The following is a 21350-nucleotide window of genomic DNA, read 5'->3' on the forward strand; positions in this document are numbered from 1 at the left end:
GGCTAGAAAGGTAAGAGCGAGCAGGTATACAGGAAAAATTTCACCTGTGAAAAAAATATGTGGTTATTCATCTTGCTGTGAATATCAACATATGTGACACACACCTTCATCTGATGCATGAAACAAAATTTTCCATTAGGATGGCTTAAAGGACTTATGACTTGCTAAATATTCAGAGCATATATATTCTGTAGCCTGGTGCCAAGCAGCTAAATGTCTAGAAAAAACACTGACATTGCTAATTTGTGGAAAAGGGTGTAACTTTTTAACAACTGAAGTAATTCTGCTGTCTCTGTTGCCACGTTTCAGAACACAAAATTTGAGAGATATGGTGAGTACCAAGGCCCAGAAGACTTACTTTCCTTCTCTGGAGTGGGAATTGCTAAGGGTTTCTGCCCACACATCAAGGAATTGATTCTTCTGGTTGAAATGTTTGCAGCCACCCTCAAACTGCTTACACAAGCTGCCTAGTGATGGCTTTACAATTACCTCAGTCTGGGTTTATTATCTGACACAGATTACTAGAAGAGTGTTGAAACCTACAGAAACCTGTGGGCCACATCCTCTGCCTGCCCTGCCTGTACATACTTACAGCTTTTTTCCAGCAATGACAGATATCCCGGACAATGTTTTATTTGGCGTATTTTGGGTTTCCTAGAAGCACAATATTGAAGTAAGTCAAGTGCTCTATAAAGCCAGTTAAAGAATTAAAAGGCAACTAATGCTGACTTATGTCACCTTGGCAGCTGTGCTACAGTGTTTAGCAGACAGTACAGTTATAAATGATGGGGTTGATAGTCTGGTTTTTAAAAATGGCTGGGTAAGGTGGCTCAGGCATGCTTCTGGAAGTGCTCTTGCTTGCTTAGGAAAACAAGGAACTGAACTGCATTTGTCACTCTAAGCAAAATGAATATTAATGTAAAAATATTCCCTTCAGGAGACTTCCTCTCACTTGTTTTAAAATATTCTGTTATTAAGGACTTAAGCCTGGCTAGTGAAGGAAAACCAAGACAGGGAACAAATGAGAAATTGCATTAATTTTGAGCAAAGTCGGTGAAAATTTGAAAAGTGCTGTCATCAAGGGAACACACAAAAGAGGCCAGGACTGAACCAGGCCACAGATGTCATTTTTTCCTTTGGCACAAAAGCTAGTCAAGAGTTGTGTGAGCCTTCATTGAGCCGGTGTGTTGATCTGAGCATCAAAATGTGGAGTCTGGACACCCTAACCAGCCTCCTGGAAAGGGGCAGGAGAGGGACAGCTGTTCTTTTGCTGCAAAGACTCTGGACCTTTACTTTCCGGTGAGTAATTGAGGAATAAAATTCCTCAAATTTCAAGACCTCTAGAAGAGGTATGCTAACATAGATGTTAAGACACAAACAACTTTATGGAACTGCTGTTGAAAATAAAAAAAAATGGCTGATGATCAAGAAGCAAGATGATAATATAAATGAAAAAAAATAAAATACTAGCAGTGGTAAGACGAGCAATAATATGATTACAGAGCCTTCCACTCACAAGAAAAATAACCCAAGGTTAACTCTAACCTTGTTCTAGTTTTTTATGAAGCCTGAGGGAGAGAGGGCACACCTTCTGAAGTGTCACCTGCAATCCCTTTTTTCCCCATCTACACATACATGGTTATTACAAGTATCATTTTTTCTTTCTCTGAATCCTCCCTGATAAAGGCCCACAGGTATTTCCACTATAAACAAGGTTCTTAAAACTACTTCTCAGATGTTATCCATTCCTGCTTATTTTACAGAGTGAAAATGGATTTTGACAAATGTTCTTTCTTCAAGAGACAATGCAGTAAAGACCTTTAATGACAGAACTATGTGTCATCTTTGCCTATAAGCATAAATTTGCACAGCGGGCAGTACAGTGAAAACAGCTTATCATCAACTCATCACCTCTCATCATTGTTAGAATGAAATGCAAATGGAAACAAGGTTTGGTTGTGAAAATTAGCATCTGTGACATTAGCAGTGGCTCATTTATTCACACTCAAAATTTCAGGGAGAAAGAAAAGAATATAAAACTTGCCATTTTCAGAAGTCTACCAGTCTTTACCTTTAAAATAAAACTAAAACCCTCAGCTTTCCCTACTCAAGGATAAATCCTAGTTAATATTTATTAACACTGAGCAATATCTTCATTGCAGACCTTGTCCTACAGAAGATCTAATTATGTCTTGAAATATTTTTGGTGTTTAGTTTTGCTGTATTTATTTTCTATTTACTTTTCTTTGATAAGTTTTCCCCATTGGAGAATCACAAGCCACTGTCTAAGAAAAAAGCATCACCAAAAAATTTGCTTATAGCATCTGTCTGCGCTACAGGCTCCAAACACTTAGGCAAGCGATAAACTTTACCCAGATGACAAATCCCATTGAAATCAATGGGATCACAGCTAATTTATTCATTTAAGTGTTTTCAGAATCAGGATCAGGCCTTCTGTGAAGAATATATAAAAAGAGGAAATCCTGGCCTGAACTCTATGGCAAAAATGTGCAATTGGAAGCAGGGTTTCATTTAAAGCTTATAAAAAGGAAAATTATTGGTATGAAATAGTACTAGGGGACAAAATTGCACATTAAAATATTTCCTCCTATTGGATTTGCCACTATTTTCCCATAACTCTGAAAACAAATAGTTTATCACCTAAGCAAGTGAATATTGATTTAATTAGAAGCTTGGACATATTTTTGCCTAAACAAAATGCACAGGCATTGACCCTGAATTGTCTTACACACCAGCAGTAAGCTGAGTTTCAAGCACCAAGTACATTTGGAAGCAGAATAAGGAAACAAAAATGTCTCAAACCTTTAGCATAAACATAGATCAACTGTCATGTAGAATAATGACACAAGACTTCCTTCAGTCAAGCCAGTGAAAATGGCACAAAGTCGTCTTTGCTTCAGCTTGAAGTAAAGCCAAGAATCATCAAGCAGTTCTCAAGTTTGCTGTGTCTGTAGGAATTTGAGAGAGAGAGAAGAGAATAGGCTGTGGCCAGCACCTTGCAACCTGTGAAGTGGACAAGGGGATGTTTTACAGATTATTTGCACCTTCCATTGTCGTTTGCACCTGTTCAAATGTGTACATCAGTGCAAAGTGGAATGCAGAGTGGCTGCTAAATGCTTTAACAGTGTTTTATCTGTATGGTGCCAGGATATGGTGCTGCCTGAAGTGTCTACAGAACAGAAGACTAGTTCCTATATAATTTCTCAGAATCTTTTCTCTTACCATCTTTCTAAATCTGCTTCATGCCACTCCCCAGATACACTGACGTCAGTAACATTATAAGGGCCAAAGAGGCTAAAATCCAGATCATTTTAGGGGTCCTTCTTTCATCCTCTAAGTCAACTTCTTTCCTCCTCCCCAGCCCTTTAAGGGGTGGTGTGACAGACAGCAGAAACTCATAGCTGAAACACATCTAGTAAAAGCATTCCCTCCACTTACTATAGTACTTTCCTGCTCCATAACTAAAACTCCAGCAATGCAGGAGACAGGTTCTCCCTGCAGTGAGCTGGTGGCGCTAAGGCTGACTGCAGCCACCAGCATGACCATGAACCTCAGGGCGAGGTGTAAGACCTAGTTTGTTTGACCTCACCTGCTCACAAATAGTACTGCAGCTCCGAAGAGCTACACCATATAAACCAAGCCATGTCACGTCTGATGGAAAAGAAAGGGGGGCAGGTGGGGACGGAAAGGAAGCGCTGAGAGCTGCCTCTTGGTGGTGGTCCTGATGGGAGGTGCAGAGGCTCTGTTGTGATAGAAAGTTGTTTAAGGTCCTGGACAGACAGATAGGTTAGATTAGATAGGCTTGATAATAGAGAGCTTGGCCCATCAATTGGTTGAGTTTCTTCAATATCAAGCAGGGTATTTTTAAGCCTTTGGACTTTTCCTTTTTAGTTCAGCTACCTGGGTCTTCAGCTGATGTACAATATATAAATGTACCAACAGTTCCACAGCAGTACGTGCAGTTACAATGATAAACATTGGCAAAAGATCAGAATACTTCCAGTATCTCTTGCAAAAACATTTCTCTCACATTTCTCTTCCAATTTTCTCTGGGATGACACGATGTAGATTGTTTTTTCCTAACAATGAATGCTTATTTATATAGTGTACATACAATGCATTCAGTAGTTATATACAAATCCATGCATAAGCAAAAACTGCCAAATATTCAAAGTTACTAGCATGACTGCAGCACTCTAGAAATCCTGCTGTCTAATGGAACAAAACTGAAATATTACTATTTCATGGCATAATATCAACCCTTTCACAGCAGACACTGAGAGTTGCAAGATGCTGCTTTTTGTTTATGTAGCACCTAACACATCTGCAGAAGTCCCTTATGCACCACAGTAATAAAGTAAATGCATTGCAGGTAGAGAATTGCCAGTTAGATACTGATAATCTGTGTTGATCCTGCATCGGTCATTGACTTGCCCACCACTGCTAGAGGGCAGGGAGAGCGAATTGCCTCAAGAAGTGTTTTACCAGGTTTGCATGGTATTCCTTCATCTTTATCAAAAGACATAACTGGATGCTGATATTCTTCATGTTAGAAAGTGATAAACCCAAAAGGATTAAAAAGCAAATGTTGGTGAAACACTTGAATTAATGCACAGAAATTCATACAATTGTGATAAAGATAACCGGTCACCGTGGTTAAGATTCATTTACCTAAAATGATCTTTTTGGTGTCCTTTTTGAGGGCCTAAGGTAGCAAACCTGATTTTCACTTAACACTCCAGACCTCACAGCTCTCCCACAGGTCTTGCGTCAGCCCTGTGCGGATGCTGGGAGACACTGGGTCTAAGCTGCCTAAAGGCAAGGTGAGGTATCCCAGGAACCGCACAGTGACAACAGCATCCTGCCCTGCGTGTATGAGGAGGTACCAAACGCTGCCTGTGCAGAGCAGCGGCAGCCAGGAAGTGATCTAGGGAAGTCTCTTGTGAAATCCCATAACTTCTGTCGGGAGGTAAGGACCTGCGCCCCTATTACCCAATGCAGTATTAAGCAACTTAAGTATTTGCGTTGCTTCCGTGGGGCATATTTCAAAACATGCTACAACAAGCAAAGTTTTCTATTCCATGCAGCATGAGGCTGTGGCCTCCCATGCCTTTTTTATGAACAGTGTACTCAGCAAAAACATGCTCATTGTGGAAAGTTTTCACAATTCTGTGCAAAAGTGGGACTGGAGTAGGTGGTGTTTCAAAGCACGATACAGAGGCAGAAGACATGACGAGCCACTTCACCAAGACATTTCCATTTTTGTAAACATTTACCTTAAGGCAAAGTCAGCACAGCAAAGTCAGCAGGTTTGACACTCAGTCAAGTGGTTAGACTCTTTTTATCACTACTTTACACATACAGTGAATCAAATCCATGGCCATGATATACACAAATATATTTGAAAAGCCACAATGCCAGCATTTTAACAGCACGGAGTGCATTCATGAATGAGTAACTAACTGTATAGAAAAAAAAAACCAAAAAACCAAACCAAAAAATGAAAATCAGACTGTTGTTAGGGAATGTCTTATTCTGGAAGAAGAGAGTGATCAAAACTGGCTTTTGAAAACACTTAACAGATGGGAAAACAAAGCCCGTCCACAGAGTCTCTCGTGGACATTTCTTGCTTAACCTATAGTGTAATTAGCTATTAATTATACTTCTTCCCTGGCATTAAAAACAGTATGATGATTGAACAGAAGAAAATGCATACCATAGTAGCCAGTGAAATGCTTTAAAAACATTAAAATCTATGGGAAAATGGGTTCACAATTGTTTCAAATCCATGGAAAAACATTAATTTTAATTGTTAATGAGTCATAGTCTAAAATTGCAAGTGCAATACACAAAAGCCAGTGCTGTATAAAACCAGAAGACATTCCTGCTGGAACAGTGCCTGCAATAATCTTTTAGGACACAGAAGTCACTAAGTGAAGTGTATTCCCAAGCAATGAGAAGATGGGTCTGTAAACTTGGAGACACTGAGTTACTGAAAGCAGAGATACACTACAAGGCTCCTCTAATCTCTTGGTTAAATTGTCAGCACTGATAAACTGAGGCAGAAATGGATACTGAGGCACTGGGGTCTAGCAGTAGCCATTTCTCTTCAGGCTTCCAATACACTTGCAAAGGTAATTTTGCACCCAGTCCAGGGACTGAAAAGAAATTTCTAGCACAGGACACATTCTTATGCATCTTACAAAACTCTCACTTTCTTTCTTGCAATTCCAGTTTGTGGAAGGTGTCCAGTGTAGCACATTATCAATTTATTCAGAGTATTTCTTTCAGGCTGAAAGGATGATCATTCCCAGAAAAGTGAAGATGACAAACACTGATTGCCAAGTCCCGCTCTTCTTTTGGTTATGGTGGTGCAAAAGCAAATATATTAAATAAGGAACAAATCTAAAAGCTTTTCTAATTCTTCACTGATTCTCAAACTTTTGTTGAACATCATCAGTTTATCATAGATAAAAAAGAGAAAGGGGATTTTTGCGAGATGCTGATGCAGAACATGTAACTATAGACAAACCCCAGTACCAGGACTCTTTAGCACAGCTATAGCAGCTTCACAATCATGATTCATTGGATTGGATCATTACTGTTATAAAGTGAGTATATACTGAGATTATAGCACCAAGGCACTTGCTAACACATCAAGAAACCCTGAAGCTAGGATTTAAAAGGAAGTCTTCCTTTTAAAATTTGCTAAGAATTCCTCTTATTATTCATTGGCAATAAAAATTAAACATTCTTACCTTTGGCTTTTGACTTTTCTCCTTATCAGACACATTAGATGGTTTTCTCTTCAACATTTTTAATTCACGCTTAGCCAGATGAACTGTAACTGCTACTACCTTGTAACCAAACTAAGCACAACGAAGCATACTACACATGCATACATCGGTTACACAGTTCCTTATTCTGTCAGGATGTGACCTCACACGGCTGCTTTGCGGCATGGGTGAGCAAGCTGAAGTCTTTAGGGAGGGAGTGAAGAAGGGGGTGAGGAAGTGACGGGAAAGAAAGAGAGAGTCACTAAGAAGATTTGTTGAAAATGAGGATAAAGTTCAGAGTGAGAAATGCTTTAAAACTGACCTCCTTCTGTGTCACTGTCAGGCCTCAGTAAGACTTTGGACAACCTCAAGAAAATTGTCCTCTTTTCCTTTCTCATTTTTCCTCACTCAGCCTTGTGGCACTAAGCGCACCCTTCATTTCAACATGTGCTGGGACTCGAATATGAAGAAGGTGTGCTGCTGTTCAGAGGACCAAGGGTGATTATTTGTCCAGAAAAAAAAAAAACAAAACAAAAAAACAACCACCAGCAAAAAAACAAACCACTGTGCACCTGTGGTACATGGTCTGGCTGGTCCCTAACACCTCCCTTTCTCTCCTAGCTCTACAGGAATGCAATAAAAGCAATGAGATTAAAGGTCACTGTTTGGTAGAGAAGGGACGTTTTCTAAAGCCACCTTTTTCTTTTGCATGATGGAATGAATTTTTGCCATTCATCACAGAATTTGGATGCCCTGAAACAGCACTTTTCAGTCCTCTGTTGTCTTTGATTTGGTGACAAAGCCACAAGGAGAAAAGGCAAGTCTAACAGGTGGCTTACAACAAAAAGACAGAGGAGAATGGCAAAGGTCCTTTATACCCTCTTGAAAACCAGTCCAGAGGGTAAAGTGGATGTATTAATTTTTTTATTATTTTTTTGATTTTTTTCTTAATTTTGCTTGATATTATTTTCTAAAGTCAAACAAACAAAATTCCTAAGTATCCTAAGTAAGACTCACTTGTGGTGAAACATAGGCCACAAAACCTGAAACCATGAAAAATTCCCAATTTTTTGCTTAAAGATGGAGGCAAATTCTCAATTTCAAACCTCGAACTTTTGGTCCATCCACAGAGCATCAATTAAATTTTAATTTAACATTACTACAAATAAAAAAATACATGTATTTCTAAATAAGTTGCAAGAAAAAGTTTCAAGATTAAGTATCAAGAAAAAACTTTGGTATGAATTTTTTTTCCCCAAAATTTTGATATTATTTCAAAATTATTTTTTTGTTGAGAAAATGTATTCTAAGAAACTTTTACTTATAATTTTGTCATAGATAAAAGCTCTTTTAAAAAAGCAAGTCACTGTGAAGGTCTCTTGCACCAACTAAAAATTCAGCTGTCGTGAATCCAAATACCCAATGCACAGTCGGAGTTTCTTGCTTTATGTAATTTTTAATACTGGATCTGGTTGAACTCAAATTTAAAGGAATGCTAAATCAAGGAACCATCCAAACCAAAACCCAAAAGAATTGATGGTTGAAAGCCAGTAACAAATGCACAGGTCTCATTTCTTAGAATTACCTTTGCCAGTAAACACTTGTGAATTTTAAAGCATGCGTGAGGAGACAATGCTAGATAGGCAAGTAGTCTTTTGGCTGAATTGCTCTTTTCTTCCTCTGTCATACGAATACTTCAGGGAGGGATAAGACACTGCTCATCATATGAATTACCATTTCAGTTTGCTTCTTCTATTTAAATATTTAAGAAAAGTTTTAGAGGCTGCCTTGGATGCCCATGGATGGGCACCTGAATGGGCTTAGACTGACTGATGAGAGAATAATTATTATATGCTAACGGTATAATAAGTTTTTCCTTTACAGACTCTCTAAGAACCAAATTGGTAAAAAGGGGAGGAGGAACTGGGGTTAAGGTGCTGAAATACTGCTCAGTATAATGCAAGACTGTTCTCCAGGTTATTGGATTGCAGTGGACTATGTGTTGAACCTCAACCCATTAACCAAGATGTTTCACTTCACATTTTAATCAGCACTACACTCATGTAGAATAGAGTTGAATTCATTATTAATTTTATTAATAATAACATATCAATCAGAGCCATAATAATTGTTATAATTAGTAATCAATAATTAATTGATAACAATGATGAACTCTGAGAGGTATTTTTCTTTTCTAGATCTGATAACACCACCTGAAGTGTCCATTGACGTTTCTAACCATAACAAGGTTTGACCATGGATACTTAATTAGCCATAGTAATTCAGTAGGGCCATATGTTGTTATAAAAGCTGTATGCATGTTTAATAGTAATTAAACCTGATTATTTATGTACATAGATGTATGTGGTAGTATACTTTTTCTTTTTAATCTGATCCAAGCGTGAGGATTAAATCAGACTCTGCTGATCATTAGACTGTGATTTCCTGTCTCAGGCCACTGTTCAAATCTTCATGATTAATAAAATGGGAACTCATCTGACGAGTAATATATGAGCTTCCTTTCTGTAGAATATTTATTGTTAAACAGGAGGAAAGAGGCCATTTCAAGAGATATAGTACCCACCCATATCTATTTCCTTTCTTCATCCACATATCAGAAAAATTATAGCAGCTTGAAAGCTGACCTGATTATGTTCTTGCCCTTGGAAGGCTGACCCACACTAGCTTTAAAAAGTAAAAAAGCAAAGAAAATCAAACATCTATAACATTAAGTTCATTTAATTTAGTTAACCGATGCATTTCTAAAGGACCTCTTTTGAATTAAAGATTAATAATAAGCTGGGTGCTTATATCCTCTGTATTTGAAGCTAATTTTTCAAAGGGGAATGGATATCTATGCAAAATTAAAAGAAAAATTCTCTTACATAGTTTTCCGTTGGACATAACTGCAGGTAACATATTCCATTTCCTCTCTGGTCTTTGAACCTGATCCAAGCCCCAGTGAAATTAATAGAAGTTTTTCAGGTTAATTTTATGGGGCTTGGATTGACTCCTCCATCCTGAAATACCCAGGCAATGTCACTCTTCTGTGTGGGAAGTCCAATGGGGAAAAAGGCTATCCACTTAAAAATAATTAAGATGACCCCATGAGAATGATTCCCACTGCCATTGTATTTATAAAAGGCAACATACCTTATAGCTTATTATTATCATTATCCAGTTTTAATGAATGGACCGTGATGAATGGTCCTGGACATTCCAGTGCTTTATGTGCCTTCCTCCCACATGATGTCAAGTGCCACAACAGCTCCATAACCTCTCAGTGGCTCCATCTATTTCCCTTGCTCTTAAAGGAGAGATCACTTCCAGCCTAAACAGCAAGTGTAAACTTATCCTTTCAATGCTTGGTTATTGAGACAAAACTAAAAAGTAGGGTGCAAAGTAGATTGAAGGGTTTAGTATACTGGCCACCTGTCAAAAAGCAAATGAAAAGAGATTTTTTTTCGTATTAGCAACTCATTTTTTATTGTCTGTCAGACAAACTTTGTCCAAGTTTAACTGGAGACTCAGAGATACCTTGGGGCTGTACATTGCTTTCCCTAATGCTAAGCAACTCTAGAGTGTGTTATTCTGTTTATTTTAATTAAAATAAGACTTGTATTTTGTACAAGAAAGGAATCATGCCTTCAGCCTGTGCTTTTATGTCCATGATTCTCCCTGTATGATGTAGCTCCCTTAGATATTGCAGAAATCTCAGAATAGCAAGTGGATCTGAGTGAATAATTTGCAGTGAATAATTTACTTAATAAATTTAATCTTTATTTCCTCAAGGAACGTTCATGAGCAGAACACAATTTCCTCCTATGTATTAATTATGGGCCAGAACATAGCTAGATACTTCCCTCTCCTGGCCTAATCTGAGCAAGGGCCAGCCACAGTTACAGTCACTGCTACTCCTCAGCAGAGTAACTACCTCCATAAACTACCACGGCAAAGACTCTGCAGATACTAAAAGGAACAAGTGTAGAAAAATGGGGTTAAGCCCTCCCTCCCCTGCCAACAACTCATGAAAGAAGGCAGATATTGCAGGCTGGGCTGTCTTTATAACTGTTTAAACAAAACTGTCACTTTTAATCTTAACTCTGAAGACTGAGGCTGATTTTCCATTGGGATGTTGGGGAATGGAGCTGGATGCTTAAGGTCCCATCTCTGAAACTCCCACACTCACTGCAAACTCATCACTGCCAGCATTCAGAATGGTAATGAAAATTGGTCCAAAACGATTAGGGGCTTCATGCAACAAAGTATGTAACTCCCTATTGAATAGGCTCCTATGTGATTTTCATCAGGAATAAAAATGAAGAAGCTACAGAAACTCACAGTCTTCGAGAGAAAATACGGGATTAAAGAATATTTTGACACCCTTGACCTGGCAGTGTGTTGACACTATATCAAGAAGACTCCTATCCCATGAAAAGCATAATTCTTATGAAGCCTGCAGAAACTGGCTATTCCGCAAAGCTAATAATTAACATCTGAAGTTTTCTTCAAAAACTTGATCTTTGTTAAATAATTTACATTGGGGGGATATTTATTGTCATACATCCACTGAAGCAGCATGTGGGAGCAACAACAGAGCAAAGTCTAAACTCGTTTAAGCAACTGTCAGGGTGCAAAGCAGCATCAAGACAAGTCCCTGGAATTGTGAATTCAGCCTCTCTCACACTATTTGGCTTCCTTCTCTTCCTGAAAAAAGATTTTTGACATTTTTCCTTCTCTTATGCTAATCCTTTGCCACTAAGGTCAACGGAGACACAAAGAAATACGGCAGGGGCAGGCTATAGAGCATCACTATGAGAGCTCCTACCAAATTTAAAGATGTGTCTGGTAAGAAAAAAAGTAGTTGCTACTCTATGAGTAAGAAAAAGTGTCTCATTGCCAGGCCCTCAGACTGTGTCCTTGGCATGCTCCCAACACCACCTGGCCTAAAGCGAAAACGAAGTACTAAGAACTTATCTCAAACTTTGATCCCAACACATTCTCATGCATTAGCAGTAGATGAACAGATCAGTCATACCTACACTATGTCAGGTTAGTAGTAACACTAATAAAAATCTATACTATTGTGACAGAAGGATTCTCAAGGAGATTGGCTTTCACCTATTGAACAAATCCCTTTCTTATTACCTTCAAGAGTAAAAGCCAAAGTTGTATCTATATCTTCTAGGTATTCCTGTTGGGAAAACTCAGAGTCAGCAAGGTTGGTGTCTTATAAAACACAGCCACAGCCTTATTCAGCATCCATGTAATAATTTCCAGCAGAAATATATGCATCACTGGTGGTTTTCCTGTACAATTTATTGTAAGCAGAACACACTTTACTGTCTGTGATGATAACAGAAAGCAACTGGGCAGGATGCTGCTGCTGTGGGTTCAGGCATGTAAGTGAAAAGCATGCTGCTTCTCAGAGTGAATGTTAAAATGATGCTTAAAGCTACATGGCAGCGTTCATGCCAAAAGATCTCAATGGATTCTGTTAGTGAACACTGTGATTACTAATCAGCTACAAGGGCATTTTATCCCACATAATTTACAGGTTTATTTGACTGTTGTTTTATAGTTATCCAGCTGAAGCTCAGACTCCCAGAAATGCATTTACAGATAAAAAGTGACAGCTGCCTTCCACATCTATTCAGAAAGCTCAAATATGAGATTGTCGATAAAGGGAACTGATACAAAAATAAATATAGGCTCTCTGTTTTAATCTCATACACAAAACGTGACATGTTTCATTTGGCATTTAGAAGACCAACAACACACCAGCACTGGCAGTGCAGCAGGAGGTTTATCCAAGCTCTGTACATGATGTCTGCAAGCCTATCTCTGATTAGAATCAATATCAACAGAAGTAAATTTTGATTAACTCTAATGCACAACCTGCTGTCAGGAAACTCTTTGTAGTTTGAACCATCTTTTACAAGTAAACATGTCCTGCTGAATTTCTTCACTGATGGCAGAATGTCAAGCTGCTGTGCCGTCACAGCTTTAGAACTACTGTGCAGATGCTAACATGAAAAGGAATAAAGTGTGATACACTGCATATTCACTTGTGGTGCTTCAGTTTCATTTTACTTCTAGAGGAAAATGCTGTTCTCCCTTTCTCCTTGAACATGGTTTCAAGTTGGTGGTAAACATAATTTGGAAGGGACAGAGAGGGACAAGATGGCTTTATTTGTAATTGTGTTTTAAAACACAAAAATGCTTCTTCATCAAGAATAAGGTGATCAGTTTGAGTCTTACATTTTATTTGCTTAGAACACTCTGCACCAGACCTCTGGGCTTATCTGTTGCAAAACTTGGTTCAGGTGCTAACATTAATGGCCATACCCTCAAACCAAGCAGGATGTGGGTCAGGCTAGCTCCATCAGCAGACCTGCCAAATCACTCGTACTGAAAATGAGGCAAGCAGTTGATTTGCTCTCATGCTCACTTCCAGCCCGAACCGCACTGCACGGAGCTCTGGTTCCTGCTCTGTATGTCCTGTCTGGCAGGTGTAGCTGGTTACCTCGATCCATCAACTGCTTGGTCCAGGGCAGGGCTGATGGAGGGTGGGCAAGCTGCAGCCATGCTGAGATCTCCCATAAAGAAGAGGAGGCACTTTTCCTGCTGGATTTCAGCACTGAGTCCCTCACGGAGGAGGACTGGCCAGGTGACTGCTGCACTCTGTGCCGGTCATGGCTAGTGCCCTGCTTGCCTCACTCAGGGCTTCATGGGATGCTTTGGACTGTGGCTGGCTGGTCACCATTAAGTTGCCCCAGGTCAGCTGAGCCTCACTAATGGGGAGGGAACTTGCTCTTAGCCCATCAACAAGATGAAGTGAAGCACAGTCACATAAATTTCTTTCATTAAGGGTTTAAGATAACATGCTTTATCTCAGGCTGTGGGCTAAAAGTGCTCACAGGGACAGTCATGGTACTCAGTAGGTAAAAGGTAATTACTTACATGTCAGTAACTTGTCTTTGGAGAGAGAAGGGAATGGAAAGGGGAGGCTGTCTCCGAAACTGTGCTCTGTGGAAAGAGAGATAGATCCTTTGCCTCTTCACAAACACCCCACTTTTCTTCCAGATTCCCTCCACCAATCTTCATCTTTTTTTCATTGTCTTATCAAACTCTTTCCCCTCTCACTTCCCCACAAAGTACATGAGCTTTTGACTCATGCCTTGCATACCACTTCTCTAGAGAATTTTTTTTTACCTCCTACTCTCACCTATTTGGTCCTTTATTCTTCTTTATTTCATGTCTTTTCTGTCTCCTTCACCTTACTGCTGCCACAGAAAGCAGAGGTTGATGAAAAGGAAAGAAAACTTCCCTCCCAAAGCTCCATGATCTGCTAAAAGTTCCACTGAGCCTTAGACAGCCAACTGGAGGGCAGTCTTACTCCAGGAGCAGCAAAACTCCGACAGCTAGGTACAGGCCTGTTTGTACAAACTGGTGAAGAAAACTGTTAATCTTACGCTCTTCTAGTTTGGGAGGTGAAAGCTCACAAAAACCTTTGAAACATCCTTTCATTCAAATACACCTATAAAACTAAATAATAATACCTAAACCCCTAAAAAGTAGCACAGTCATGTACCATACAGATACAAACTCATTAGATTAAGAAAATAAAGTTTTAAAGCCAAGGAAAGGCAGAATTAATGCTGTGATGTCTGAATCTCACCCCATGCGTGCATGTATATTTATGGTTCAGTTATAATGATGCAGCTTTAATATTTACCACATTTCTGCTATTGAATGGCTGTCTTATTCAGTGCAAAGGATGAATCTGAATGGAGGTAAAATAATAAGTGCAAATAAAGTGTTTGAACTTCTGCCCTTTGGTGCACAAATGTATTCTTGCTTGTGCAACACCCATCTAATGTGTAACATAACATACTGTCACCATTTTGCAAAGGAAGCCTGAGGCAGACAAGTTAAGTGATTTGTATAATATCACGCAAGAGGTCTGTGGAAGTGCAGGGAATTGAATCTGCATTATCCACGTCCTTAATCACTGGATCATGATTCACAGAGTTAAGGAAGCTATGCTTCTACCAAGAACTGGAATAAGGATTTATTTTGTCATTAAAGTTCAGTAAAATGGTAAGAAATTGTATTAAAATTTATTTACTTTGTAGTTGATCACTGACTGCACATAATCCTCAGGTTTTGACCCTGTGGTTAGGTATGCAACAAATTCGAGTGAATGTAGCTGCAAGTGAAGTTTTGGGAGTTTGACTTCAAGGCTTTCTGACTAATCTGAAATAATCTGAATAATATCTTGCCTATCTTAAAATGGCCACCAGAATTAATTGATTCTGCCCTTTTCCACCTGTACATATCTTGCTGTAGGACATAAGCTGTCATCTGTATTTATCTGAGAGTAAGATCTGTCTTGTGAGCTAGCGTGGCAGCGAATGCACGAGTCCCTGCCGTAACTGAGGGCGCACATATTGCCGTATTGCCATGCTGGTTAATTTTTAGGGGAGTTCTGTGGAAGCAAGAATGATCTGTGAGGAAGGAAATCTAGGTATTAGAACACCTACACGATCCAGAGCTAAATACAGAAACCCTCAAAATATCTGATTTTTTTTTTTTTAATCTCATGATCTTAAACTATCTGAACTCTTGATTTTCCTACTTCCCACACACTGTTTGTCGTCATTTCTTGTGGTATGCTACCAAACGTAAGTTGTAAGTAGAAGTGAACAAGAAGTTTCATGTAATTTAACCTAATCAATTTGGTCCTTTCACAAAAAATATTCAGCCAAATTTCTTCAAATGGATTGGAGTATAAGCACGTCCAGCAAGAGTTATGTTATGTTATGTTCAAGTTTCCAATTTGCTTTGCTCATGCATTAGGGAAGGTGAACTTCTTTCAGTCAATTAAATGCCTACAGAAATTCAGTCCAGAAATTTCATTACCATGGGTGAATTCCTTTCGAAATAAAAGAGAATACTCAGATACAAGTCATCGCCCAGTTCTTTCTGAAAAGCCCTGGTCTTTGTCTTCTAATGATCTGTTCCTATACCTGAAGGTATTTAAATAGTAGAAATAGAGGTGTGTCCACTGTGTCTCCATTGTTTCACTACCAATCTTATTTTCAAGCCTTATTCTTGTTCATCTTACCCACAACTATTTTTTCAAAGCTGGGTGAAAATGCAATATTCAAATTAAATTTTCAGTTTCTAAAAAAAAAAAGTTTGAAATTATGCAAGACATACCCTGCTTTAAGAGAATGCCACAACAGAAATATTTCTTTTACTGGACTTTGAAACACGTTCATTATAATAATGCTGCAGCCCTGGAAATTTTAATGCCTTTCTGGCACTGAAAATCCTCACTCTTCCATTTATGCCATTGCTGAGCACTGATACCATGAGACTTTTCCTACATTTCTGTGTGAGGGTGATGAAAACAGAACCAATGACTTCGGATTTATGAAAGGCATATTTCACAAATAGGCTTTACAGGAACACTTCAAAGCACACAAAAAAAACTTACCAAGGAGAATAACTTGCTCAACCTACACTCACAAAACAAGCAAGTAAACATAATCAGCTCCTAATCTAGCCCAGAACATCCAGAAAATTAGCGTACCCCAAAAGAAAAGTTATTTGAATTAGCTGGGGAAGAAGACAAGGAATATCAGGCACTGTTGTATGCACTGATATCTACCACCTACGTATTCTTGTAACTTAAGGTCAGTGAAGATTGTTCAGTCATCTTAGGTTGTGGCTTCCTTACCAGAGCCTTAGCCTCAAAATCCTTACCAAATTAGTCATGTGGGTAGCACTTTAATTTCAACTTCATCAGGGACACTGGAAAAATCTGAAGCTAAGCTTCTAAGCTTGCTTGTTCCCCGGGATGAAGATGAGCACGCACAGAAGGTATACTGAGCTAAGCCCACTGAAAATTAAACATTGTGACTACAAATGGGAAGCTTTTCACCAACTCAACAAGCATAAGATCAGGCCAAAGTTTAGGTTTCAAAAGTGAATCTATGCAGAAGTAAAACTGCATCACTTTGTGTAAGGAGATACATTGTATTTAAAAATTTGCAGTCTTGGATAGGCAGATGCCAGGGCATCTGATGGCTTCACTGGTCAAAACATTCCTGCTAGCATCAGAAGCTAATGCATTAGCACAACACAGGATGAAAACACACCTTATATTAGCGGATTCACTTGGCAGGAGCACTGCTCAAGAAGAATAACATATATTTTTTGCTTTCTGTGGTGTATGGGAAGAAATTATAGCTTTTATTTTTTTTTAATATAAAATAACAAGAAGAAAAATGTCTATTATAAGATATTGGACTCACAACAGATCCTCAGAAGGATAATATTACCACAGCATAGGTATATAAAGCAGCAGACAGACAATACAATCTATTTCTTTCAGTATGCAAAAGTGCATCATTTTGGCAATTCCAAAGGATGTTAATAGGAAGTCATCCTTTCATCAGTTTGTTATCAACAACTGCACTTCGTTTAATTATATTTTGACTCTTCATCATGTTTCATGAAGCAGGTAGGATTCCTTTTTGCTATTAAGAATTCATATGCCATTTACAAAGAATAAATATATGAAAGGCACAATTTTCCCTACACTTCCAACAATTATATTACCTTTCATACTACATTCATGACAGTAATCCAAATTAACCTTCCATTTCTCTCTCTAGCTGTAGCTCTGCAGTACCTAGCAGCTATGTCAGAAGAAACCCATGAAATCTGCTGAGGTGAATTGAAATGTTCTTCTGCAGTTATTTGTAACCATATTAAAAATGTTGTGGTATTTTAAAATATCTTTTACTGCAAATAAATTCACTTAATTATCATTCTGCCTTATATATACTAGCAAGTACTAGCAATCCAACTTTACAGAACAGTCCAGCAATGTTTGGAGGGAAAAGTTTGGAATTGTTAAGCTTTTTAATAGAGTTAGGTATACATGCCTCTAAGATTAATGGAAAGTGTGACATAATTCCCTGTATAGCTATGAAAATTCTAGTAAGGTATTAAAAATATAAAATAGGACAAGAGTTACCATAGTGAAAAGCAGCATCACCAGATTTTTCATGTTTTTTAAAACCTGCTTTGAGACTGCATGGTCAAAGTCACCACAGATGACACTAAACTTTTCACATTACTATGCAGGAAGTAGCAAAAATCCCTGTAGGGTGCAGAATGGCAGCGGCAGATACTTGCTGTCAGATACTTGCTATCAGCACGGTGCAATGGTGCAGGTATAGCGAGGCTGGATGCCCTCCCAGGCTCCTCTCTTCCAAGCACAAGGCTTGAGAGATGAAGCCTCATGCTTTAAAAAGTGATTTTCTCTCACATTTTGTATTTTACTGAAGAAGCCATACAATATTTACCAACTTCCTGATGTAATAGTTTCTTAAATAAAGCTCCCTGTGACAGGAGACAAAGTAAGACTCTACAGACACTGAAGCATCAGGAAAATGAGTTCTCTTCAGTTCACTAGCATTTCTGTCTTTTTGGCTGAGTTCGTGTTTTGCTTGGTATTTCCAGGAAAAGTAAACACTGAAAGTCAATCACAGATCTTGACTTTTCTCCAGTTTTAAAATCTAAGCTGTTCCAATTTCACCAGCATTTGACTACGACAGACATGCACAAACACATTTCAATCTCCACCTCCTTACAAGGTTTAAAATTCAAAATAAGCTTTCACATGTTTCTGAGACAGAATTTGAATGGGAAAATAGGGAGTGCCTTTGAATTTAACCGTGTGCTAGATTTAGCTGTAGCACTGTTCCTTTTTGTCTATCAGTTCATGTATCTTTGAAGACTCCGCAGTCTGAGGAGCACGGGGGCATTTCTGCGAGAGAGATGCTGAGCACACAGGCTGAAGGGCTGAGCTGGGCGACTGATGGGGAGAGCAGGGTAACAGATGAAATTAGCTAGAATGTTATAAAATGCAAAAGGAAGGCTGTCAGGGGCTTGTCACTGAAGATATGACGAGATGAAAAAGAAGCAGCTGGGGACAGTTTCATATCTTAGAAAACAAAGAGTGTTTTCACAGCTGAACACCCATCACGATGGTTCTGACTGCTTTGCTTACTGCCACCCTTTCAACTGCTCTTCATCTCTTCCCCAAGCAAAGATTTTGGGCGTCAGCTTAAGTACAGGACTTCCTAACATGAGCAGAAAATAGATTTACACTTGGTGAAGACCTGTCTTCCTATCTTCTCACTGAAATAGGAATAAGTAAGAGCTACAGATTTTCAACCAACCACTTGTTACTGGCACTGAAGCAGCTAGAGTGACCAGAGCACTTGAAAACCAGTGTCTCAGAAAAGCAATTTGGGGATTTCCAGGCACTCTTTTTAGTGCTACATTTGTGCCAAATAGGGATTCAAAATGTAATTGAGAAAGCTCTTCTAAGGCATGTTCAGGTGTCTCTCAACAGAAAGGCATTAGCTGAAGAAAGGAAAAAATGCAGAAAACAGACAAATTGCTTAAGAAAACTGAGCAGCCAGAAAGTCCATTAAAGCCGACAGCATTCTAGAGCACAGGAGAAACTGCTGGCTGAAGTGAAGTAGAAATCTTCCTGCAGCCATTCTCTTAGCTGTGCAAATGGTAAATGCAGCTTTCAGCTTTGAAGTGGGTTTTGCTAAGGAAGAGCATTCTCTGTCCTGCTTGTTCATTACCAGCTGTCCACACTCTTCCCCCCTACTTCACTAACCAAGAGAACAATGATCCGTCACCGGCATCACAACAAATCCAAAATCCTGTGTAAACCTCAAGGCAATATACAGCACCTCTTTGAGAACCAAGATGATTAGGAGCAGCAGAGGCAGTGCAGAGTGCGGGGTAAGAGCAATTGTGGCGAGCAAGCAAGGCTGGGATGGAGCAGCCAGGAACCAGAAACTATTAAGTAGAACATGTCAGGAAAAGCTTGGACAAGAAAATGTCCAAAAACAGAGCTGGAAATAAGTGTTTCTTGAACAAACAAATGAGTGTCAAACTAGACGTGTCTACTAAGGGTCAAAGGGAGATGCTGAGAAATGGCTTGTCTGGCAAGAAAACAAGCCAGAGCAGGAGGAAAGCAGAAAGCCACAAAGTCACTCAAAAGGCAGAGAACCACGGCCATAATAGCAGGGCTAAAATAACTGTGATTAGACCAGAACACATTCCTCAGAGGAATATGGAGAGAATGAACACAGACATCGGCATCAAGTCACTTGCAGTTTTCTTAAACTTACTGCTCATTCCATCACAATGCAATACATTCATATTGGAAAGAAAGCAGTCTTTGGAAGATTTCTACTCTCCTCATAACCTGAAAATGGGACGTGAAAGTATCTTGCTCTGCAGCCCCCTTAGATTTTTTTCTTCCTAATCACCAAATTCCCAGGTCTTCTCTAGTCTTGGGAAATGACCATCATCTTTTCATTCTCACTGAATACCAAACACAGGTTGAAACAGATAAATATTCTTATGGTATCAATGACTAAAACCTTCTTCTGTGAAATGCAACCATGCTTCTAAGATACAGCAAGAAGAGAAACCCCCTTCCAGCAGCTCTTGTCTGATTTATCTCCAACAGGAGACGTTGCCTGCTCTCCCTTTCCTGTAAAGGATGCCTGTGTCACCCTGCAAGCACAGCTTCCACCTTGCACAGTTATTGGGAGAGCAGGTGGGTCAGCCAGTGAAGCAGCATGTTAAAGTATTGAGGGAGAGGAGAAAGGGACTCATTAGCTTTTCTCTCTCTGTCTCCGGCTGTCCAAGACAGTCTGGGAACACTTTTATGAAGCGGACCCCTCAGCTGTGACCCCACCGTGTGCTCCACACTGTGCATGTTTCAGGGCCAGTCCAGCCCATCAAGCTCCTGTACTTTCCAAGCTTCTGACTCTGGGTTTTCCATGCCTTACACAAGGTTGCAAAAGTCTTATGTAATTGCACAGATTGAGAAAAAGCAACAGAAGGCTGAAAGGGCTTGTATAAAAGTCATATAGACATGAAACTTCTAAGTGAACTACTTTGCTAGGAAGATCTTAGCGTACAAGTAACAGAAGGGCAGCTTCTAGTAACCACAATTTAAAAAATATAAAAAAGGAGGAAAAAAAAAATCTGACAGACAGCTGAACTGTTTTCTGCAGGGCTAAGCTTGAGGAATAAGAAGTGTAAAACCCAATAACCTTTCACACTAAGGCCATGTGAGCGTTAAAGTGGTGTCTGGACAGTCTTCCGTCCTCTGCCTGATTTTCAGCTGATATATCACATTACAAACACCAGCCTGGATCGCTCATTTCCCTCCTGAATATACTTTGTGGTAATAAGAAAATGTACAGCATGGTAGTTTCTTTATTGAGGCATAGGGGTTTTTTTCTTTTTTGCTGAAGTATTCAGTATTTTTTTAAATATATTCTTCCACTTTCTAAGGAAGAACTATTTACAAATTAAATATCTTTAGGAAGAATATCAGTAACAATAAATTCACACGGCAATTCTGACACACCAAAAAAAAAAATGCTGTGTTGCCCCTAGCAAAATTTTGACCAGCCACTAATTATACTGTAA

General features: G+C 39.1%; 1 protein-coding gene across 4 annotated transcripts in view; it reads right to left on the bottom strand.

Annotated features, from left to right (window-relative positions):
* Positions 1 to 21350, bottom strand: part of SAMSN1 (SAM domain, SH3 domain and nuclear localization signals 1) — a 98464-nt gene that overhangs the window by 29783 nt on the left and 47331 nt on the right. For 2 of the 4 annotated variants that reach the window (XM_005229787.3, XM_055801754.1), the window contains exon 1: positions 6780 to 6956. The exons of the other annotated variants lie outside the window; for them this stretch is intronic. In XM_005229787.3, coding sequence (XP_005229844.1) covers positions 6780 to 6836 — 57 coding nt within the window. In that variant the 5' untranslated portion in view covers positions 6837 to 6956. Of the gene's footprint in view, positions 1 to 6779; positions 6957 to 21350 lie in introns of those variants that run through there. 4 annotated transcript variants of the gene reach the window in all.

The sequence above is a fragment of the Falco peregrinus genome, chromosome 4 (genome assembly GCF_023634155.1).
Source record: "Falco peregrinus isolate bFalPer1 chromosome 4, bFalPer1.pri, whole genome shotgun sequence".
Taxonomy (NCBI): domain Eukaryota; kingdom Metazoa; phylum Chordata; class Aves; order Falconiformes; family Falconidae; genus Falco; species Falco peregrinus.